The sequence below is a fragment of the Erithacus rubecula genome, assembly GCF_903797595.1.
Source record: "Erithacus rubecula genome assembly, chromosome: 15".
NCBI classification, from domain to species: Eukaryota; Metazoa; Chordata; class Aves; order Passeriformes; family Muscicapidae; genus Erithacus; species Erithacus rubecula.
Genome location: NC_136667.1, coordinates 8,578,002 through 8,600,979, shown reverse-complemented (window position 1 = coordinate 8,600,979; position 22,978 = coordinate 8,578,002). Strand labels below are relative to the sequence as shown.

Genomic DNA, 22,978 nt, shown 5'->3' with positions numbered 1-22,978 from the left:
GCCGCCCGCCTCGGCCGCCGGGGGGCGCTGTGGCGCGGGCCCGGGGCGGGCGCTGCCGAGGCGGAAGGAAAACCCGGAGCGGATGTCTGGAGCGGAGCGGCCCTGCCCGCGGGTGAGCCCGGACTGTGCCCCTACTCCTGTTGGCACCCGACTGCATGGATTCTTACATTATCGCCATTTATGTACCCGAAAAACATCGCCCTCGCAATAGCTACCCAGCTAATTAAACGTATTTCCACGCGGAGCGAATGCACACCTTTCTCTTTACATTTAAACGTATTTCCAGGGGGAGTGAATGCAGCAACGGCACGACTACACAAAAACACCGCGTTCTGTCCTGAAGCACTCTGTGTTCACTGAACTGAGTAACTGAGTGAACACCATTAATAAGACTTACGAGGTCAGTTAGTTCAGGATTTCTTCAAGTGCTGCCAGAGAAAAGAAAGAGGCACAGGGAGGGGAGAGACCAAAGTGGAAAGGAGATATCAGTTGAGATCAGAATCTGTGGACTGAGGAGATAACAACCAGTACGGAGATAGTAGCAGAGATTTGCTCCAAAACAGTATGTTGTGTTCCTTGTAATAAAAAACCCCAAACAAACAAAACAACCCCCTCCACCCAAAAAAACCCAAACCAAAAAAACCCATAACCAACCAACCAACCAAAAAACTCCACTCAAACTGAAAGTTATATTCAGTGTCTTCTTACAGTGCATCCAGCAGAACAATGTCAAATGACTCTTAGTCTGCCTTTGGCAAAAATGCTCTGCTGCTGATCCAATGCGCTAGAACCAGATGAATAAAAGAGCTAAAAGACTCTAGAATTGCATCTCTCTCAAGGAACTCAACTATTTATGGTGTTGTATTTTCTTGGTGAGAAGAAAGCATTTAATCATCCAGGAGAAAAACAACAATAAATGGGGATAACTTGCTATACATTCACGGTGCTTGGAAACAGAAGATTTCAAACCTTACTTCAAGACTTCAAAGAAAAGGGTGATATTTCTTCCAAGGTTTTTTTGTTGTTGTTGCTCATTTGCACAATACAAACCTCATCTTAAGATTCTTACTGAACACAGATATTTTCCCATATAGTTTTCCCATTTCCATTACTCATTTTGGGGCGAGTTTTTACATACTTGTTCTGGCTGATAAAATAAATCACCAGATAAACTCAGCCTCCCAAAGCAATCCTTGGAGAAGGTGGTGGTTGGAGAGAGTCTCTGTTGTTACTTTATCTCCTTTGTAAAGGGACCTGCCAAAATAAAACCAGTCACACATTAAAATTGGAGATGTTCAAGGTCAGGTTGGACAGAGCTTTGAGCGACCTGATTTAGTGGAAAGTGTCTGTGCCCATGGCAAGCAGATGCTTCCCCTTCCCTTCCCTTCCCTTCCCTTCCCTTCCCTTCCCTTCCCTTCCCTTCCCTTCCCTTCCCTTCCCTTCCCTTCCCTTCCCTTCCCTTCCCTTCCCTTCCCTTCCCTTCCCTTCCCTTCCCTTCCCAAAATCACCCACTTACATACAAAGTATTTCTGAAGTAACTTTCTTGTAGATTAAACCTATCACCATACAGAATGATAGAAAGTCTGAACAGGAAAGTTACCTACATTGAAAAAAGAAAACACCACCAGGTACTTTCTAACATTACCTTAAAGACATGCAAGCTTAACAAGTTTTCTGTACAGCTACGGGATGGCAGCTTCCAACACATTATTCACTTGCTCCTCACTAGAAAGTGGTTGTGTAGGTGAGCTGCCTCTCATTCAATAACTGATCACATTAGTATCTAAAGAAAGGATATTTCAGCAATGCATGACTGAGTTTCCTGAGTCAAATCTGCAATGACAGCAAACAGCAATAAGCAAGGTTGTATCACTGTTATTCACAAAAGAAAATTATGTGAGTTTTCCTACTGTCCCTTGGAACAGTTTCAGTTTTCTATTTCAAAATTAAATACAGCTCTGAGGTTTGGGTTTTTCTACAGACTGTACAACCTAGTGGCAGTGGACCTATACCTATATTGTCAATCAGGAAAGTTGTCCTGGCTTTTAAATGACTTAGGCAGTATGTAACATCCAGACGTAATTCCTGGAATGACATTACCAAGCCACAAGCAGAAACACAGCCAAGAGTATTCCTTTTATGTATTTAAACAAACTTCATGTTCAGACTTTCTTCCAACCATCTTCCTCCCCAGCCTAACCCTGAAGTTTCCAGAGAAGTTTGTCTGTGTGCCCTGGCTGCCAGGCTTTAAAGCAAACTCATTTGGTTGTGATGTTGCTCTGTGCATTCCCTGACTCCTTTCCCAAAGGAACCCTCGATATTGCTCCAGCCCTGTGCTCAATCCCAGCAGTCAGGATATTCCACAAAGGCAAAAGATTACAGTTTATAGTGGCTTGCTTCCTGAAATACAGACTATAAAATAGATTGTATTGACACATAATTTGCTTAATTATACAGACAAGGAACTGTTTTTCTGCATCCAGGGGACACACTTTCAGATCTCAAAAGAAATAGCTTTGTATGGCTACATGAAAGCTTTTATTCAAGAGCTAAAAGATTGAAGTTTCTCTATTTGTTGCTGGTTTGGAAAAGTAGAAGGGGAATATAATGACCCTGCTGCTGCAAATTGATCTCAAATGACAGTGACTATATGGGATTGGAAAAATTATGTAGAAGGAAATAAATTACATAAGTTAGAGAGAATATATTGGAAATTTGTATAATCAAAACACAATATTATCTTTTAAGATAAAAAAAACTCAAACAAATGTCAGCATATAATAACTCCTAGGAAACCTTCCTAATACAAGAAGCAACAATTATGGAGAAGTCAACCAGACTAGAAAAACATTTGTAGGTAAACACAGTATCTTTGTCTTACCAACTTGCATAGTGAGAAAATGCAAACATGCTTTTAGGCACATAAAATCATAACAGAAATGCACTCCTACAGTAAATATATGTGCAATCTTTGCTCTCAGGCTGGAATTGCATACACAGCAACTAGAACATTGCAGAGTAGAAGTGGTTGGTGCACTCTGCCTGCAGCCCCTAGCCCTGTGTGTATCCCAAGTGTATCACCCATCCTGGTCACAACTGTATTGATCCAGAAGAAGTGTCTGTTTTTAACACGGTGTGTATATATATATATAATATATATAAGGTTGTACAATTGCATTTAGAATACTGCAACAGACAAAAAACCAAACTGTAATCTGAGGGAGTTTTTGAAAAAATGGCTACACTGCTATCCTACCTTGAATCCCCTGGGGGATGGTAAATTCAGAACAACCAGAGAAGTGGGGACGGTACCATCAGCTGCACCACTGGGAGCCGACAGCCGCACGGCAGACAGCGCCTTCCCATCGGGAAAACAGCTGCAAGCCAGCGCTAAACCAGGGAAGGGCTGACAGTAACCTCACACTTACGGATCGACTACCTTTGCTACAGGACAAAGGAAAACACGGCATTGCATCACAACCAAGCCTTTGCTCTGCCTGAGCGAGGCAGCTGCCGAGGAGTAACTTTTTCTCTTTGGCTCATTTTTAATACAAGGCGCACACGCACGATGCCCACAGGCCGAAGATGTGGGCAGCGGGCGGCTGCAGCCGGGGCCGGCCGTGCAGGTCACGGGCGAAGGGCCGGGCAGAAAGAGCAGCCACCGGCACCTGCTGGGACTCGCGGCGCGAACCGCTCCGCAAGGACACCCGCGCACACCCACGGCCCGCAGGGCGCTGCGGGCAGGCGGCCGCGCCCCGGGGCGGCCGGAGCGGGGGAGCCGCGCCCCGGGGGCGGGCGGGGCGGCCGGAGCGGGGGAGCCGCGCCCCGGGGGCGGCCGGAGCGGGGAGCCGCGCCCCGGGGCGGGCGGGGCGGCCGGAGCGGGGGAGCCGCGCCCCGGGGGCGGGCGGGGCGGGGGAGCCGCGCCCCGGGGGCGGGCGGGGCGGCCGGAGCGGGGGAGCCGCGCCCCGGGGGCGGGCCCATGGACGCTGCCGCGCTCCGCCCCGGGGTGGCGGCCGAGGGGCCGGCGGTGCCGCGGCGGCCGGAGGGTAAGAGCGGCCGGCCCTGGGGAGCGGGTGCGGGGCGCTGCCGGAGGAGGGCGCTCCGGGCCGGGGTGGGCCGAGCAGGGCTGGGCCGCGGCGCTCGCTCCGCCAGGGAAAGTTGCGGCGGCCGCTGGGGCGGCTCCCGGCGGCTCCGCCGGGGCTGCCCGGAGCCCGCAGGCCTGCCGGCACCGGCGGGTCGAGGCTCCCTGTGCTCCGGGCGGGCGGCGGGCTGGGCGAGGGGAGCCCGGCCCGTGCGGAGGGCGCGGCGGGCCTGGGCCCGGGGGTTCCCGGCGCGGCGGCTGCGGCGCTCGGCAGCCCGAGCTCTGTGCCCGGGGCTCGCAGCCGGGCCGGGCAGCGGCGCCCCGCGGCTCCCGCCCCCCGCCCAGGGCCGGGCTCTGCCCGCCGCGCTGCCCTCGGCCCGCGCCGCCGGCACCCGGCTTGCGGTGCTGCAAGGGGAACCGCGGCCTTCAGTGCCTCCGTCCATTGGGCTGGGGCTGGCGGCTGGTTTTATCCTCACCTCAGACAGCGTGGAGCACAGCGGTGCTGGGAGCGTTCGCTTCAAAACGCTCCTTTATTGCAGTAGTCGTGAGAGCAGCGGCACTTGTGATCATCGCTCCTTTCCAGTTAATTTTGCGTAGAGCAGGCTGGATAAACTCATTTGTTAAAAATCAGTTTAAAGCTCTTTAAACTTCTCCAAGTGTCTTTCTGGTAAGTGCTTGTTATAGAATCACTGGGGTTGGAAAAGCCCTCAAGATCAGAGTCTAACCAGTAACATTTACCGTGTTTACTGCTGAGCGATGTCTCCCAGTGCCATATCCACAAACCATTTGAAGGCTTCCAGGGATTGTGTTTCCAGCCTCTTCCAATACCTTATCACCATTTCAGTAAAGTTTTTCCTAATATCCAATCTAAACCTCCACTGGTGTAATTTGAGGCCATTTTCTCTCACATTACTTGAGGGAGGTGACCGACCCCCACCTGGATCCAGCCTCCTCTCAAGTGATTGTAGCGAGTCATAAGGTCACTCTAAGCCTCTTTTTCTCCAGGCTAAACAACCGCAGCTTTTTTCACCTGCGTGATAAACTCTGCTGCTGTGAATCAATGCATACAGTTGCCACATTTCATTATCTTGTAGTGCTCCTGCATACCCACCTCTGCAGAATAAAAATATTTCCTCTGCCTCGAGCTTGCCTTCACCTCTGCTGGTGGGACTGCTCAGGGGCTGTCCCTGAGAGCAGGGAAACCAAATGTCCGAAAAGTAACCTAGCAAAATATGATTATTTTTTTGTCTTCAAGATAACCCTCTTTCCTGACCTGGTTGATGGTATGGTCTCTGAAACTGTTGTGATGGCCCAGGGCCTGGCATGAGTGACCAGCTGGAAAATTGGGGATGGTAAGAGCTGTTTGAGCTAGCAGAACAGTGAGCAAATGTGAGAGGTACCCTTGGAACAGTTATTCCCACTACTTGCATGTTGCTCATATAGACTATATGAGTGTTTCAGGTTAGATATTGGCAGGTTGTTAATTTTTCCCTAAAGTTTAAGTTTGTTTTAAAGTATGAATTTAGGTGACACAATTTAGGGTGTTGTAAGATAAGGGCAGTTCAGCCTGTAGTTATTGTAAATCCTAGTGCAAGGACAGATGTGTTCCAAATGTTTTTACCCTGGCAGAGTGGTCAAAAGGAAATGATAGTTTGATAAAGGGGTTGAACATCAAATTCCTTGTGATTTGTGAGTTGCTACAGTTAAGGTAGTGGCTTATTAATATGTCAGGGTTGATTCCAAAAGGCCATGCTGCTGAGCCATTAATAATTCTGTGCTTTGTACATGGTTATGTAGTGAGAAATAAATTTCTGATGCTTTAGGAGCTCCTGGCTACGAACACAAGTGGGGAAGAGCAAGGGTAATGGTGTGCACTAGCAAACCACTATAGCTTACTCAGCTCTATGAAGAGAGTTTAGGGCTTTTAGGTGATTTATTACAGTAGTAGGAAGGTGGTTGCAGCCATGATGGTGTAAGGATATAAGTGAAAGAAGATTTGCAAGGGCAGGATAATGAATCAGTTGGTTCAATAGAAGATGTACTTGCAAAACAGAACAAGATCTTATGTACTCCAGGTGGTCTGCAAGCTTGACATCATATCTTTGCAGGTTGTAACAACAGTGTCCTGCATGTTTTAACCTGCTGCCCCACAAATCTTAGTGGAGTGGCAGAAGTTGGCACTTACTTGGTGGAAAGCTTTAGGAAGCTCTTTATCTTAATGCACAGTGGACAGAAAGGACTGCAGAGATTATTTGCTGCTTCAGTTTTGTATAAACTACTCTGTGCATCTGCTTTGCTTATATGAGACACTGAAGGTGTGTCTGTATACATACACAGTTGTGTGAAGAGATTAATCCTGAGATTCAGCTTTGCCTGACAAAATTGCAGTTAATTCTGAGTGTGTTTGGCAGCAGTTCCCTAAGGGGAACAATTCAGTGCTGTAGTCTGTGCTGTATATGCTGCTTCCAGAGATTCCTGGTCATTTTATGTTACTGTTAATTGCACTAGCTTTTTCTCCAGTACATGTGTGGGTGTTTTTCTTTGTCATTCTCAATCAAGTGTAGTCACCCTCTTTTATCAAACAGTTTTCTTCCCTTGTACATTCCCATGTTAAAAGCAAACAGGCATTTTTCAGGTAATAACAGTATAGTTTATATCTTGTGAAAACCATCTTAGGAACTTTTTTTCATGTTTTTTCAGCGGAAGCTTTTATGTATCTTTTTTTTTTTTTTCTCCATTTGATTTAGTTTGCATTTATGTTAAAATGGTTTCTATAAAATAAAGAAAAATACAGCATATGGACAGCTTTAAAATACACTAAGCTTTACTTGTAACTAGGTGCTGATACTTTGTGGAAGAAATTGGCACAGATGGTGGCTTGCCAACTTCTGTTTCTTTTTCCTTGAATTTAGGCCTGAAAATTCCTTGATAACCAGTGGAAGCCTCTTTGTAAACTTTGTGGACAATTAAGCATGTGAGGGGCAAGAAAACTTTGTGTGACTATTCTATTTGTGCTAGATGTAGTTATACTGATATATAGAATTCAGGTGTCTGAATGTAAGTCCTTTAATCAAAACCCAGCATTATACTGTTTTGATTTCCTGAAAAATTCCTCTGATAAGCTAGAGGCTGTCAATATTTTCAGTGTAGTTGGCACTGAAACTGGGAGATGATCTCAGGAACTGATGAGACTCTGAAAGATACTTAGTCTCTTATGTTTAAATATGAAGTAAGTGTAGCAGCTGCCCAGTGATTCTTGGCTAGAGAATGGTACCTATTCTCTGTACCTGTTTGTTTAAGTATGTTTAGAGATGAATCCTCTGGAGTGTTATGTCTAGTGTTGTGCTATAAAAGAAAATGTGCAATCTGTAAGCTTAATTTCAGCTTAATTTCTATAGGTTTACCTCCATGAGCTCTTATTAGGGAATGCCCTGTTTCATTTTTTTCTCCCAGCTGATAATTTCTGAACTGTGACCCTGAAATATCCCTCTATGCTGGAAATACTTCCTATTACTTATATTTTCTGCATAGATAGACCTTGATGCAACTTGCTTGAGTGTTTTCTTTTAATGTGCTCACATCTGAGCACTTGAAGCTTATGAAATGCAGAACTTATCAACAAAATCCATCCATTTTTAAGCAAGCAAATAAGCATTTGATCCAAAAGATGTTGCTCTAAGAGTCAGTGAACTCTAGTTTTGGCAGAACTGCAGGACTCCTGCAACTAGGAATGCTGTGCTGGGCATGCTGAACTTTGAGTCCCCAGAAGAGCCTACCAGGAACAGGTTTGGTCAAAGGTATGTTGTCAGATTGTGAGCCCCTGATGTCACAGCAGGGTGGGAGAGGGATGTGTGTACTTGACTGATAACTCAGTATGAACTTCAGAAGTTCTGGTATGTCAGGGTAGAGAGAGGCATTCTCTTGAGTGTAGTGGTATTTTGGTAGTCTCCTGGGGTCTCTCAGGTTGTCTGTGTTTGGATAAGTACCCAGCAAACTGGGCTGCTAAGTCTGATTCTGCTTCTGTGACAGGTAGCTTTTGACACAACCAGACATTTTTAGTGAAGGAGCCATAGGACAAAGAAGCCTGGAAAGACTAAAGCTGCTAGAGCAGGAGTGCCTTTGAAAAAGGGTGAAAAAAAGAGAGGGGGTTGAAAGGTGAGAGTATATTTTTAGAAAATGTCCCATTTTCTTGAGATTTGTTACACTTCTTCATACCAAGTAAAATACCAACAGTGGCTATGTAAAAATCCAGGCTTTGAGAAAACAGGAGTTGGAGAAATTAAAATAATACTATGCAGTTGTTAGTTTATATATTGGGAAGAAAACCATAATGATAATTCTGCATGTAAGGCACCAGATGGGGTGGCATGTAAGTCAGGGGTCAGGATTATGAGAAAGGTTGGACTGGAGATATGCTGAGGTCCAGTTCAGGTTGGATTATTCTATGATTCTGCAGGCCTACAGTGAAATCAGAGATCTGTTGCTCTCACATTGTTCTGAGGATTGATTCCTTAAGGTTCTGCACGTCGGCTCTTTGTATTGCCCTATGCTGCAACATCTTAAATCACTGTCCTTATGCCTTGAAATAAAATTAATATGATGTACATTTCTCAGTGCCTTCCAGCTGACTTGAAAGTCCAGAGCTATAAAATGATTTTTTTCTGTCTTTACCCATTTTTGCATGTTGTTTTTTGTATATCTTTAGTACAGTGTTATTAAATTTATATATGAGTAATAGTAGTAATTGAAGTTTTAATTCTTTAGGTAATGTGTTTGGATGGTATCCTAAACTGTCACTGGTAATCAATCATGTTATGCACCTTCTTGAAAAAAACAGACACTGAGAATGCAGAGCATAGTGAATCTAATGCTAGGTCTCTAAAAGCACTGCTATGCTTCCATTGCTAATTCTTCCTTGTTCAAATGCTTCTTTAAAAACTATTTTTAAACACTCATTTGTGTGAACTGTTCCTAGAATTTTCTGGAGGTTTCTGTGATGTGTCAGGTTGATTGTTTGGTAGAGCTACTTTCTACAGGACAGTTCCCAAAAAATGGTGTATAGCCTGTTGTGGTTTAACCCCAGCTGGTAATTAAGTCCTACAACAGCTGCTCACTCCCTCCCCCTCACCCCAGTGGGATGGGAGGGGAATCACAGAGTCAAAAGTGAGAAGCTCCAGGGCTGAGATCAAGACAGTTTCATAGGTAAAGCAAAGGCCACGTACACAAGGAAAGCAAAACAAGGAATTAATTCCTCTCTTCCCCAGGACAGGCAGGTGCTCAGCATCCCCAGGACAGCAGGGGTCCATCCTACATACCACTGACATGGGTATCACTCCAAATGCCCCCCCCTTTATCCTTTTCCTCTAGTTTTATTGCTGAGCATGAGGCCATATGGTCTGGGATATTCTTTGGGTCAGTTGGGATCAGCTGTCCTGGCTCTGTCTCCTCCCATTTCCTTGTTCACCCCCAGCCTCCTCACTGGTGGGGTGGGTGAGGAGCAGAAAAGGCCTTGGCTCTGGGTAACCCTTGGTCAGTGATATCCCCTGAATTACTCTTGTAATGCCTCCTAAATGAGACCCTCATGCTAATCTGTAGGGAAGATTTGTTAATTTAAGAATTAGATCCAGATGATTAGACTCTAGCTGTGTCCTTGGGGACAAACAATCATGTGATGCTGTTGTCTTGGCAGTGCTTATAAAGAAAACCCAAAAATATAAACTGTTTGAAGAGACAACTTTTTAACTGTGGGGATCAGTTGGGTGTGTGCAATTTATGTTTTTTTAAACATGTTATTTAAGCAAACGAGATTCCTTGTTAGCCACATGTGATTCTTGATGACTGTTTGCTTATTATTAGCAGTTCAAAGACTTACATCCAATTCTCCAGGACACAAAATGTAAAACAAGTGTCATCTAAATTGTCCCATATTGATAATTGCCTAGAAAAAGACGTGGTGATGAAAAGAAGTTCAAGAGAGAAAAAGGAAAGCTAAGCTCGAGAGGAGAGAAGAGAGGCAGATAGATGGAGATGAGGAACATCCCCCAAAGCAGCAGAAGGTACCGACTGAAGATCAGCAGTGGCCAGAGAATATGCCTGAATGGGAAGAAAGGAAATCCCTGCTAGCTCAGAGAAGAGTGGAATCTGTCAGACTGCTTACAGTGCTGTTAAATCGTGTGAAAGTAAGACTATTTTAAAACATATTTTAAATTTTTAAGGGTATTTATTAGAGCTCATATAATTCACTAGATATATGATATCTTGATGCTATTCAGAAGACTGTTTTGGGGCTGATTAAACTCTGAGAAAGCCTGAGACCCATGTCTTGTGACAGTCTGCTCTCAGTCTTGCCCCCAGTCCAAATTTTACTGCATTTTCACCTAGGAACTTTGCCTTCGTTGCTTTTTCAAACCTTGTCTTTACTCAGTAGAAAATAGGGCTGGAAAGGCTCCATTAGACTTGATCCAGTGTTGCAAGCAAGGAATTTTAGAGTGGGGACATAAGTGATGCTCTCTCTGCTTGTTTTGGTCTCAGGTCTGCAAGTGACTGAATTAAATTGAATAAATGATACCAGTTGCGTTTCTAATAGTCTCTTCTTTTTTCTTGGCCAGCACTCATTACCAGGCTTATTTCAGTTTGATTCAGATAATGTCTTGAGAAAATCAGCAGAGAAGTGATAAAAATTTGAGAGTTTTGCACACAGATTAATGTTTGCAGATTTAGTTTAGTGCTTTGGGCAAAAGAGGTTTCAAATGCAAAAGGGTTTAATTTCTAATATGGCTTTGTGTCCACTATTTGCAGAGAAAAATTTGCTTGCAGCTTTTAAGAAATGTGTGTTTTTCCCAATCCTTAATGTAAAAGATTTCTATGGGTTGAAGTCAGAGGCTATCCTCACTATTCTGCTCGAATTTTAGGGCCCCGATTCCATCTGACATTGGCCTTCTTAATTACGAACGCGATATGTTCAATAAATTTCTATTTTCTTGGTTTCGCAGTTGGCAAGTCAAAAAGTGGATCCTTCACTGGGTGTAAAGAAGGACAATTCATTTTCTGAAACAGCATTTAAGGACATACAGCAGGAGCTGATTAACTCCCTTTATCGTACGCACAAAGAGCTGAAACGTAAGGAGTTTAAGTGCCCGTTAACCCAAACAGCTAGTGGTTTGTGTTGTGAGGAAGGAGATGTGAGTACCTTCCATGCACCTGCTTGTCACATAGTCAGGACTATTGTAAATGATCCCTCTCCAGCCCTGAGCTCTGATGGACTGCCTGGCAGAGATGTGTGCAGCTCCTCGGCCAAGGGCCACGGGCCTTTGCTGATCACGGTGACCCAGGACGGCAGGGTCATCGAACCTCTCCGTGGGAGGCACCACCCAGCACTGGATGTAGTTCACATGCAGACAGTGTCTGAGGAAGATGATTGCAAAAAGCAAAAGGTTTATGAGACTGATGAATTCATCCATTATTTACTAAACTACTATCAGACACCACACTATGCACGTGTTTGCTTAGAGCCTAAAACCACTGCAAACAAGTCCCGGTGGAAGCGAGTGGTGTCTGATGATGGTAGTGGGTTTGACATCAGCTTGAGTAACAAACATGGTCAGCACTTCAGAGAAGTGAGTCCTGTACAACATCTCCACAAGAAAAACTGTGGTAGTGATAGTAATTATAGGCTGGTGATCACTCTTGGGGAACTTGAGTCAACAGACAAAGTGTTAGAAAGCACGGTCCATGGGGGCAAACTGGCAAAAAAGCTGCAGGTGCAGAGGAATGACTCACTCCCTGTTGATAACTTGCCACATGCTGGACTGAATCATTCTTTGGAGTGCACTACTGTTACTTGTAATAAGGAATTCAAACAAGAAGATGGTAGAGATGAAGGCACTGTACCATATGGAACATGTAGATCTGCTTGCAGATTAAAGGATTTGTTGGAAGAGATCAGTGATTCTGAGTACTTTAGAGAGGCATGTGGTGGCTCAGTGAAGAGAGCAGAAAGAAGGTACGAAGAAATTTACAGCAGTTGTAATAAAGGGTGCTTGCCTGCAAGAGTTGGGGAAAGAAAATTACTGGTTTACCATAAAAATGTAGCTCTGGAAGGTCAAGAGAAAGAAATCAGCCAATGTAACTCCTGTTTTAATTCTGTCCATGAGGGCTTGGCAAGGCAGTGTGAACATAAACTTAAAAAGTCGTGCAAGAGGTCTAGTAGTAAATTAAGATATGAAGGAAAGAAAAGTGAGAGACAATCCAGGGAAAAGGAGAAACATGCTCATAAAATGAAGAAAAAGCGAAAAAAGCTTTCTTCTAATCTTTTACCTGATGAATGTGGCTTTTCAGAGACGGACACTTGCATGCAGCTGGAGTCGCTCAGAAAAATGCAGAGAAAATGTAAGAAAATGTTGCACAAAAAAGTGAAATTCAAGATGCATCACACCTCTATGGCAGCACCAGATGTTACCCCTCATGATGGCTCACCCCTTCAGGAGACCCTCCAGAGGAGAGGTGAGAGAGAGGGACATCACAACTAAGGGACTGATTTGACAGGTGTGTGGCAGGTGAGATTGCCACAGTTCTTACAGTGATTAATATTTTTTGGTTTTAAAAGGTATAAGAATAGCATAAAAAAAATAGTGAAACTTCTCTGCAATTAAGGATTTGTTCAATTTACCTCTGAAACACACTGCTGCAGATCAAGAGTAATATTTGTCCACTTGATTGGGTGTTACAGTATCTGTCCTGGGCATTAGCAGATGGGTGGTTATTCTGTTAACAACATGCTTTAGACATGAAACAGACAGATATTTAAACAGATAGACAATTCAATGTGTGGCATAGCTGTGGGAAGTACTGTCTCAGGTGAGTGAATTTTGACATAGCTAAAATACATCTGATATTCATGCAGGATTGCCACTGGCTGTTCTTACTGCCTTTTTTAAAATTTACTGTGCTTCCAGTTGGTTGGTGGATACCACCTCCCTTTCCCTCCCTGCCCACCTGACAAACTAATTTCAAGTAACTTTTTCTTATCTACAACAGATGAGAGGAAATTAATGTTGAGAAGAGAGACGGATGCAGATGTCAGAGGATGCCCTCTATTTCCTCTTGAGATAATTCAGACAAACCCCTTCTCAGATACTTTCTGTGGAGGAGAGCCCAGAAGAGGATGCTGAATAGCTACTGTATTATAGTTGAAGTTTTTATAAAGAAGAGGGAGAAGAATGCCCTTTGATCATTAAATGGTGTATGAACTACTGGGTTGGTTTTCTGTTGGTATGTGGATTTTTTTGTTTGTTTGTTTTTTTGTTTTTTCTTTTTTTGCTTAGGTAATTCCTTTGGTTAGAATATTTAACTGGTGTAAGGAGTCAGAAAAGCAGAATCTTTTTCTGAATGACAGGACCAAAACTTTCCCCAGAGCCAGAACAAACTTTCATGGACTATTGGCTAAAGAACTTGACACACACTGAGATCTTGGAGCATTGCACTTTGATTGAATGCAGGGAATAATGTAAATTACAGTATTTACCAATAAAAAGTCATTGGGAAAAAACCTGATAGTCAATCCTAGAGCAAGCATATGAAGTGCCTCCTCTACCAGATTGTTATAATAATGGGACTGGAATGTGTGGAGAACATTTATACTCAATTTTGAGAAGTAATAGATTTCCAAATGTGAAAAAAGTCCCATCTTCTGTAAAACCCACACTAGAAGAATCCTTCACAGTTCTAGAGGTATTTCTGAAAACTTGCTGGCCTTTGGGAGGATGAATTTCACTGAACTTGTGCTCAGTGTAGTGCTCCCAGCAATGGTTGTCTAAGCAAAGCTCTGAGTGTTACCTGCTGAAAGGGCAGTACATGTCAGCCTACAGTCCCCATGTAAATGCAGGTTTACAGTTCACAAGATTTTGAAGGCACATATAGTGAGGTAGCTGTTTAGTATAAGTTTGCTTACAAATGCTTTGCAGAGGAATTGTGAAATGTTGTCAGAGTTGTGCTGCATGTAGATAAAAATGTGAAAATTCAGTCTAGGAGCTTGAGTTATATCCATATTTATTCATCTGGCTTTATCTAGAAGACAGTCACAATTGCTTTTGGACAAAGTCCCTTAGCAAGGTACAGAGTTTGAAGTTCAATACACTGATTATTGCAGCTTTAATTTTATTATGCTTTATTTATTATATGTCAGTAGATGAAGTTAATGTGAAAATGTTGCCTTCATTACACAAGATCTTACCATGTTTGTAACTTCGGCTCTAATAAATAGTAATAAAAAATAATAATTGTAATTGTTTGTGGTAGATAGGTTTTTCCCCAGTCTTCAATACTGGTGATTCTTACAGGCTTCTAAGCCAGGTTTTATTAGTCTTTCTGTTCATATGTTCAGATGTTGAGTGCCTTTTCAGGGTCATGAATGACAAATGGTTGCTTCTGAAAGTACTGTTAATCTATTACTTTTATCTAAAAAGATGTTATTTTCCTGACAGAAATATTTTCTGACTATTTTGGAGAACATTTATGCCCCTCTTTAAGTCTCCTTTTTAGTATTTTATACAGTTATAATGAAGATGGACTATTGTATTTGTTGACTGTGTAAAATGTTTTCAGTTGCACTGATGTGACATACCAAGGGTGTTTTTTCTCTATGCAATATTTGCAGATTAAAGATAACAAAACTTCCCCCTTTGTCAGTCTATAGACAGTTTTGTGTCCATGAGTCCCCATTTCCCATGACACAGGCCTTTTGGTGACAGGTGAGACAGTATTTCTTTTTGTTAATCTGGGGGAGAAGGAACTAAAGATTATTTCCTTCAGTGTAAATTTCCAGTTTTATCATGCTGTCACAATAACCAATTACAAATAAATAATCCATTTCTGTAATTGCGTTCACTGTATTAACTGAAGTTTGATAGAGGATTTGCTTTATCTCCCAAGTCCTCATTCCATGTAAAACATTGTTAGTTAATAAAATATGCATGCACTTTAAAATGTGAGACATCATTGTAATCTTCATACCGAAAGAGAATTTCTGCATTTCCTATTTGACGTTATTTGGAACCTAATTTCAAGTGCTTAAATAACAACTTTACTTTTCACAAAATCATAGAATGGTTTGGATCAGGACCTTAAAAACCATCTTGTTCCAACCCCCATGCCAAGGTTACCTTCCACCTGCTCCAAGCAGTGTCCAACCTGGTCATGAACACTGCCAGGAATGGGGCATCCAGTTTCTTCTGCCAGAGCCTCTCCATGCTCACAGAAACAATTCCTTTTTCCTGTCAGTACATCTGAGGCCCACCTTTTCATACACTGAACTTACATATAATGAATATATATTAATATAATTTTATTAGCCTGAAGGCTAATAAAGAATAAAATATAAAAATACATATAATAAATATAATATATAAATAAATATAACCTATAAACAAGTAATAATAAATAATCCTAATAAATATATCTTTAAAGAAAAATGTAACAGCTCGCTTTAAAACTTTTAAAATGCATAGCTTTGTAGAGTGGATTTCAGTTGTTATAGAAACAAATGTCACATCCCACATATGAAAGTTACAGAACATTTGGCAATTGAAACATTTATTAGGTGAAAAGATGCATTAATAGCAGCATTTATATAGTTCAACAATGGAAATGTAGAACATTTCTGGCACATTTTCACACCTTTCAGTTTGAACCTGACATGTGCTATTGTGTCCAGCTGCTGTTTTAAGAGGCTGGGTGCTTTTTATGGAAACACTGTTTACTCTGACATGTATGAATTTGGGTGCTTTTTATGGAAACACTGTTTACTCTGACATGTATGAATTTGGGTCCTGAGACTGCAGATCTTGCCACCACATCTAATTTTCTGTACAGAACTAGTGAAAATGCCTCCTCACAGAGCTGGTATGAAAAGAACAATGCTTTGTTACTGCAAGTATGTGGTCTGTGGGTTGTACCTTGTACTGAATGATGAGGTCATAATCCTGCAGGCTGGTTTTAAAGCAGAAATACACAAGGCCCATTATTAAATCGGTCCATCTGCTTGAAATACAATACAGCAATTACAATATAAAGCCCTTTCTTCTTAATCCAGGGATTCCAGACAATGCATAGAAATGCCTCACCTTTCATAAAACCCCTTACATAACTTTCAACTGAAGCAATCACTACTGAACTTTTTTGTGTAACTGAAACAGCAGGAAATAAGAGCTAATAGAAGTAATTAAAGACAGGTGAAGTCCAGGTAAAAGAATATCTGAATTTTACAAAGCAGCTAACAGTATGATTTTCCTGGCTTGAAAAAAGATGTGACTCAATTGTTTTGATTTGTCCTAGAGTAGATCTTTGTGACAGGTGTTGAACATGTCAGAGGAGGGAGATTAGTGACATTCTCTGCATGTAATTGTTCATCATGTCCTACCTGGTTAATGTACAGCCTGATAAGCTGCCTGGCATGGTTCTTTTTGCACAGTCACTGCTGCCAGTCACTGTTGAAGGAAGGGTACAAGTTGTAATGAACAGACTCAAAAAGAAGCTAAAACCCGTCCATTTTCTTCAGCACTTTGGAAAGAGGAAAAACCTATGCCTGCTGCTTTGTGAGCACACCTCATCTCCTTTCACAAGGAATTCTTTGTTTTCCCTGAAAAAGTAACAGTCTTACAAAAGTGTCATACCTCCTCCCCAGGAACTATTAACTGAGCTTTGTTTTGAGTCACTGCATGTTTTCTGCATCATTTTCGTTACTATTTTGCTTTGTGATGCATAATGTTCTGATGTACAGATAAATACTTAAAATAGTGTTCAGTTCCTCGGGAGATGTTACAGAGTAACTTGAGAGTGAGGTGGCTGGGTCTGCTGAAGGGTAGGTTGCAGCCTTCCAAAGCTCCAGTTTCTGCTCAGTATTAACAATTACTCGAGGCTTTTTTCTGCCAACACTGTTTTTGCAAAAACTGTTAAAATTTTGCTAGTGAACTGCATTTACAAGCATTCCACTGGAACTATTTTACTCAATCTAAGCATTGGATAATGTGACACATTGGAGAAAGACAATATAAATCTGAAACATTAGGGGAATATTAAATACAATGTTCAGTTGCAGTAAACAAAACAAACGCCACCATTATGCAAGAGTATTTTATTTTCTGCCTTAAACAAATAAAAGCACATTTCCAATTTGAGGTAAACCATTAGTAGTAGTTTGCAAAGAGTATAAATGTCTCTAAAAATAAAATAGCAACACAAGGTCATTACAAAGTCTACATGTGTCTCTAGAGCTTTGTTAGGTAGTTTATACACTACCACTTCACACAAGTGCTCTGGCTCAAACAACCTCACTCTTCATTGGAAGGCCCAGTGCAACCAAAAGAAAATCCCAGGACAGTGTTGGGACTGAGGGAGAGTCAGTTGTTCTCACCACAGATGGTCTCAGGCACTTTAATATGTTGCATGAACTTGTTTATGAAAGCTGCTGTTGTGCAACACACTCTGCTGCTGAACACTTTCACCTAGTTTACACTTTCCCACTCAGGACTCAAGGACTCAGGTCACCATTTTGGTCATGTTGCCAAATTCAAACAACCAGACAGCTAAACCAGAGAAATGAAATAGAGGGAACTACACCAGACAGGCATCCTGGATATTCAACACTAGCAGAAGCACCTGGACAAGAAACAAATTCACAAGTGCTCAGCAAATAATTAGTTATCTTGGAATTTATAAGAAAGTTTTACAGAAGTATTTTGGATGATGAGCATTTACATTTTTCCTTGGTCATATCCATTTATCCAGCCCTCTCTGGTAGTAGGTAGGTCACTTAGAATAAACCTAATAATTGAGCATAGAGGTAAGCCAAGAGAGCAGATAAGTAAAAAGCAACTCAAAGGTCAGGTCCACAGGTTATAATAACCATTGCTGGTTATGCATGAGATTGTGCCATTTCTTTTAATGGCAACATTCCAAACCAACAAAGGCCTCAATGCAGAAACAGCTTACACTGTTTTATTTTGTACAGGAAACTTATATAAGTTACCTAGACTTATGTAAGTTATGTAATGTTTTTCTGCTAGGTAAGGGTGCACTTGCTAATCATGCTGCACCAGCAACTTCTTGGTTTTTAGGCCTAGGAATCAAAAGCAGCTGATCTTCCATGTTTAATATAATTCCATTAACATTCATAGGAGTGCTTTTTACTAAGAAGAAAATGGAATGAACAGAAGTCAAGTCACACTCCATGGTGTACCTTTAGGGATGCCTAGTTCCACTCGTTATCAAAACTTCTGTAACACTATAGATGTGCTTTAAAAATGAACAGAAAATATTAGTCTATGCAGAATTATGCATATTGAATACCACAAGCATTCATCAGTATTAAATATTTAAAAGTGATTTAATCTCTCAAAAATTCTTGATATTTTTTAAAAGTAGTTAGTGGTTCATCTGTAAGTTGCTAATGCAATGATTTGAAAGCCAAATTATCTTACATAATAATGAATTACACTGCACAACAAATGAGTATAATGCTTTGTGAACAAACAAAATATAGTCCCTTTTCTATTACAACCCAGGGAACAGATCCTGCAGAAGCTAACACAAAAGAAGATTTAGTGGTGTATGTGTTGCATATGTGAAGTTATTCATGTGTTTGTGTCCACAGTACTAGGTTGGTAATGAAAAACATGATTTTGAGCTACTTTGCACTAAATGGTGATAGCAGAGAAATAGTCCTTTATTGCCAAAATCGTGGTTTCCTTTTGCACAAGACATTTGTCATGGTTACTTCTTATTATGTGGGTTTAAAGGAAGACAGATCATAGACCTTCAGCAGCTTTCCACTGCATTTTAAAAGGAAATCTCTGAAAAGAAACCATTCACTGTACCTCTGGAACTTTTGTAAGCCTTGCCGCTGCTGCACCTTGTGAAACAGAAGTGGAATGTTACAAATGATCCTTTATGGGTCAAAAATAGATTGTTCCTCACTGCAACATCTATTCTTTCTTTGCATCCTGGGCATCTTTTTCGTCTTCATCAGAGTACACAGTGGGTTCCTCCCCCTCCTTCAGCAGCTTACCAACATGATGATATTTAACTGGGGGAAAAAAAATATCCAAGTCATTTTTTTGCCCTGTAAAGACATTTTTTTAAACTCCTCCAACTGTTTTCTGAATGAACATGTAAGAATCATGTGAAGTGAATGTAACTCTCACTTTCTTGCCTAAATCAAAAGATGAATAAACACAAACTGAGGGACTCACCTGGCCAAAAAACCAGAACCCTGGATTAGATTATTTCTCTTGCCAATGTCAAAGCTGTTTTTTCAACCAAAGGCATTGTTAGACTATTTACATCTATTGAACAGGCACATACATATGTGCAAACATACACACAACTTGAAAGGGGTTTTATTTAAGGGGTTTTATTTTTTGTAATGGGTATTAAAAAAATCCAGTTGCACAGAAGGGAGATCCTTTCTCCCAAAGATAAAGATGGATCTGTTATCCGATTATGTGATTAAGCCTCTGATTTATTTTATATCTCCTTTTGAGCATGTAAAATGCCAAGATCATATACATGCAAGGACTGAGAGTTATACTATGTTGCCTATCTGTCAACTTCAACAAAGCAAAAGAAGCCCCTGATTACAGATCTTTCAGACTAGCAATGTTGTTATAACAATTTAAAGCAATTATTTGCCATATTTAATAGGAACACAGTAATAAAAAGAGTGGACTTCACTGTCAGTCCTGATGCTCCACACTTGTAAAGGTAGATTTTAACACTAGTTCAAGTCAGATATTTGATAGCATAGTTCTGGTTTCTACGACCAGACTGTTTTATTAAGCTTGTCAGCATAATAAAACAGCCATTCAGTGTGGCATGATTAACAGTCTTAATTAAAACAGGAAGAGGGCCAAAATAGTAGGGGCACATCAGGTCAGGACTGAGACTTCTAATGAGATCATGTGCAAAAAACTCCATTGTTGGTTACAGTAAATTTTTCAACACCAGATTTAAAAAGAAAACACATTTTATTTCCACTACACTAATTATCAGTGTATGCATTTTCCATAATTTATATATATGATGCTTCCATCTGGTTACACCCTTTTAACTATTGCTTCCCCTATTATCTGTTAACTGCTTCTTTGTAAATAGATTTAAAATTGCTTACAAGTGAATTGTGACTCCCAGTCCCTCAAGGTCTCTTGCTGTGTAGCGTTGAGATCAGAGAGGTCATCATATGTATCCCTCAGTGCCTCCTTATCCAGGCAGAAAGTGGCAAGACCTCGGGATGCATCTCTTCCAGCAAAAATCCCATATGGGCCCTCTTTAAAATAGAAACATAAGCAGCATTATTGCAGGGCAAATGGATGCTAAGTTATCTTCAAGGATCACAGTCCCCAAACTAAAACAGATGATGAGTTTCTACCCTGAGCCGTGCATCAGGTGCCTCATGCTTCTGAAATGCTTTAAAGTTTTATTCTAATTGGTAATAAGAGAAAAGAGAAAGTTACTGAGGTTTGCTGAAACATCAGGACAATGGACCATACAACGTGCATGGCATATATAAACAGGGTAAGGATAAGCATACAGACTGGGACATACGTCCATAGAATAAGGAACACAGGAAGGATTTCTGTGTCTGGGTGAAATGAAAAGTTCTGTAACAGATACTCCTGAGTTGAAATGAAATGATGGATTGACAGAAAATATAGTGAAGCTACTAAAAATTATCAAGTTGGAGGAAACATCTATTAAAACTAAATGCAAGATGAACACAAATTATCAAAACGTAACAGCAGATCAGAGACATCAAGATAAACCCTTGCTAAACTTCATTAATGATTAACCTGCTTGCATGACAAGCCAAAAATTGAGATACTGCATGTTCAACTAGACAAAGTTCTTCTAAAAGGACTTTAAAGAAATTAGATGTGAACTCTGGTTATTGTAGAGCACTTGCCAACTTACAGAGTGTGTTTTTTCCCAAATTAATCAAAAGAACCTTACTTTTCCATTAATATGAAAATCAAAATAGCCAGATATTGTGGTGAACAATTAAGCAATTACCAAATCAGATGCAACAGGCAGCTTTTGCTGTTATCAAGGAAGGCAGCATCTAAAGCTTGGACCTTATGTCAAGTGGGTTTTAGTTTGCACAAATACAAAACTGCACACCTAACTCGCTGTACATATCATTCTGATTGCTGCAGAAAGCCAAGTTACAGCCTGGTATCATTCAGTGACAGTCTCATCTATGTTTAGCCCAAAAGTAGTAACTGATAATGCTTCCAAAACCATGATGTCTTCAGCATTTTTCTCCTTGTCTCTAGCAGCTCACTACTGCAGCTACCAGGCTGTCTGGATAGCTCGAGTGGTTGGTTATGCCAGGAGATCCTGGTACAGATCAGCAAGCCTCAGCGAGCCGTTTTAACAGGGAGCCTCTGGTAACAATGAACCCCCCTGCCCTGGTGGAGGTGATAAAACTCTTTCACCTGAGTGCACACAGTCCCACCCACCTCACCACTGGCTGGCTGCTCTACGAGCATAGGTTATTCAATCTTTGCACTATGTTGCACACAGTTTGAACTATGCTCCTGGTAGAAAGTTGGTTTAATCTAAATTGCCAAGTACTTAGTATAAATATTATGCAATAGAGTGATACCCACTAAAAGTTGGGGATGGAACGTCAAGACAGAGAGAATATTGCTGCCAGGTAAAGGCAGCCCAGGCCGACAAAGCCGCCCAACTCCTTACAGTGCGTGTAGCCACGGGAAAACACCGAGAATAATGAAACAATGTGAACTGGCAAAGCCGGAGTTTCCGCAGCCCGGGCGGCAGCATCGCCCTGCCCGCGGCTCACCGCACGCTGCTCTCCGGGCACTGCGGGGCTCTCGGGGCAATGCGGGGCTCTCCGGGCACTGCGGGGCTCTCCGGGCACTGCGGGGCTCTCCGGGCACTGCGGGGCTCTCCGGGCACTGCGGGGCTCTCGGGGCAATGCGGGGCTCTCCGGGCAATGCGGGGCTCTCGGGGCACTGCGGGGATCTCCGGGCAATGCGGGGCTCTCCGGGCAATGCGGGGCTCTCGGGGCAATGCGGGGCTCTCGGGGCAATGCGGGGCTCTCGGGGCACTGCGGGGATCTCCGGGCAATGCGGGGCTCTCCGGGCACTGCGGGGCTCTCCGGGCACTGCGGGGCTCTCCGGGCACTGCGGGGCTCTCGGGGCAATGCGGGGCTCTCCGGGCAATGCGGGGCTCTCCGGGCAATGCGGGGCTCTCGGGGCACTGCGGGGCGCTCGGGGCAATGCGGGGCTCTCCGGGCAATGCGGGGCTCTCCGCCTTCCGAGCCGAGCCCTCCAAACCTCCCCCGGGACCGGGGCCGGCGGCCAGGCCGGGCGCTGATCCCGCCGAGGGAAGGCGCTCCCGCCAGCACCGGCCCCGACCGCGCTCTCCCGGCCGAGTGCCCGGGCCGGGCCCGTCCCGCAGCCCCCGCCCGCCCTCACCGGGCCCGTAGAACTTCCTGGCGCGGGTCACGTCGAAGACTTTGCCGTTGACGGCCATGAGGATGCGCGGGTCGCTCACGCCATCGAAGGGCCGCAGCTGCTCCAGCGTGAAATCGCGGCGTTTCATTTTGGGCAGCGGCGGCGGGTCCGCCTCGCCCGCGGGTGCCGCGGGCCGCTCGCCCCGCAGGATCTGGTAGAGCAGGAAGAGGCACAGGCCCAGCAGGCTCAGGTTGAGCGGGGAGCCTACGATCTCCAGCAGCAGCCCGCCGCCCTCGCCCGCCACCGCCTCCTCGCCGGCCATCGCCGCCTCCTCGCGGGCCATGGCGCTGCTCTGTGCGGCGGCTCGGAGCGCGCAGCGGCGGCGCGGAGCACACCCGGCCCGGGAGGGCGGGCCGAGGGGCGGCGG

At 43.2% G+C, this 22,978-nt stretch overlaps 2 protein-coding genes and 1 long non-coding RNA gene across 4 annotated transcripts; 1 reads left to right on the top strand and 2 right to left on the bottom strand.

The window, feature by feature from the left end:
- Nucleotides 1-1,128: 1,128 nt before the first annotated feature.
- On the bottom strand, nucleotides 1,129-3,412 carry LOC306808255. Of its 2 annotated transcripts, XR_013775942.1 has the most exons (4): nucleotides 3,257-3,412; nucleotides 1,646-2,400; nucleotides 1,517-1,556; nucleotides 1,129-1,254 (listed from the first exon to the last, which is right to left on the bottom strand). It is a non-coding gene; the product is annotated as an uncharacterized lncRNA (long non-coding RNA). The 2 variants fall into 2 exon arrangements; XR_013775943.1 differs by lacking the exon at nucleotides 1,517-1,556 and having other exon boundaries at nucleotides 1,161-1,254.
- A 4,413-nt stretch (nucleotides 3,413-7,825) lies between these two features.
- Nucleotides 7,826-14,956, top strand: LOC306808626 (A-kinase anchor protein 17B-like; the record flags this gene model as incomplete). The annotated part of the gene is given in 5 exon segments (XM_079319345.1): nucleotides 7,826-7,878; nucleotides 10,024-10,043; nucleotides 10,046-10,260; nucleotides 11,074-12,583; nucleotides 13,118-14,956. Coding segments are annotated over 5 exon segments (1,932 nt in total). The 3' UTR covers nucleotides 13,252-14,956.
- A 2,239-nt stretch (nucleotides 14,957-17,195) lies between these two features.
- PGRMC1 (progesterone receptor membrane component 1) lies at nucleotides 17,196-22,978 on the bottom strand. Its single transcript, XM_079319181.1, has 3 exons — nucleotides 22,573-22,978; nucleotides 20,244-20,399; nucleotides 17,196-19,160 (listed from the first exon to the last, which is right to left on the bottom strand). The coding sequence occupies exons 1-3, from the start codon at nucleotides 22,892-22,894 to the stop codon at nucleotides 19,060-19,062; spliced, it is 579 nt and encodes a 192-aa protein (XP_079175307.1). The 5' UTR covers nucleotides 22,895-22,978; the 3' UTR covers nucleotides 17,196-19,059.

Excerpts from the sequence above, each read along its gene's own strand:
- PGRMC1 (XM_079319181.1), bottom strand. The coding sequence starts at position 22,894 with ATGGCCCGCGAGGAGGCGGCGATGGCCGGCGAGGAGGCGGTGGCGGGC. Across the intron at positions 20,400-22,572 it reads CAGGAAGTTCTACGGGCCCG|AGGGCCCATATGGGATTTTT; the intron begins GTGAGGGCGGGC and ends TCTATTTTAAAG. Across the intron at positions 19,161-20,243 it reads CTGGGAGTCACAATTCACTT|TTAAATATCATCATGTTGGT; the intron begins GTAAGCAATTTT and ends TTTTTCCCCCAG.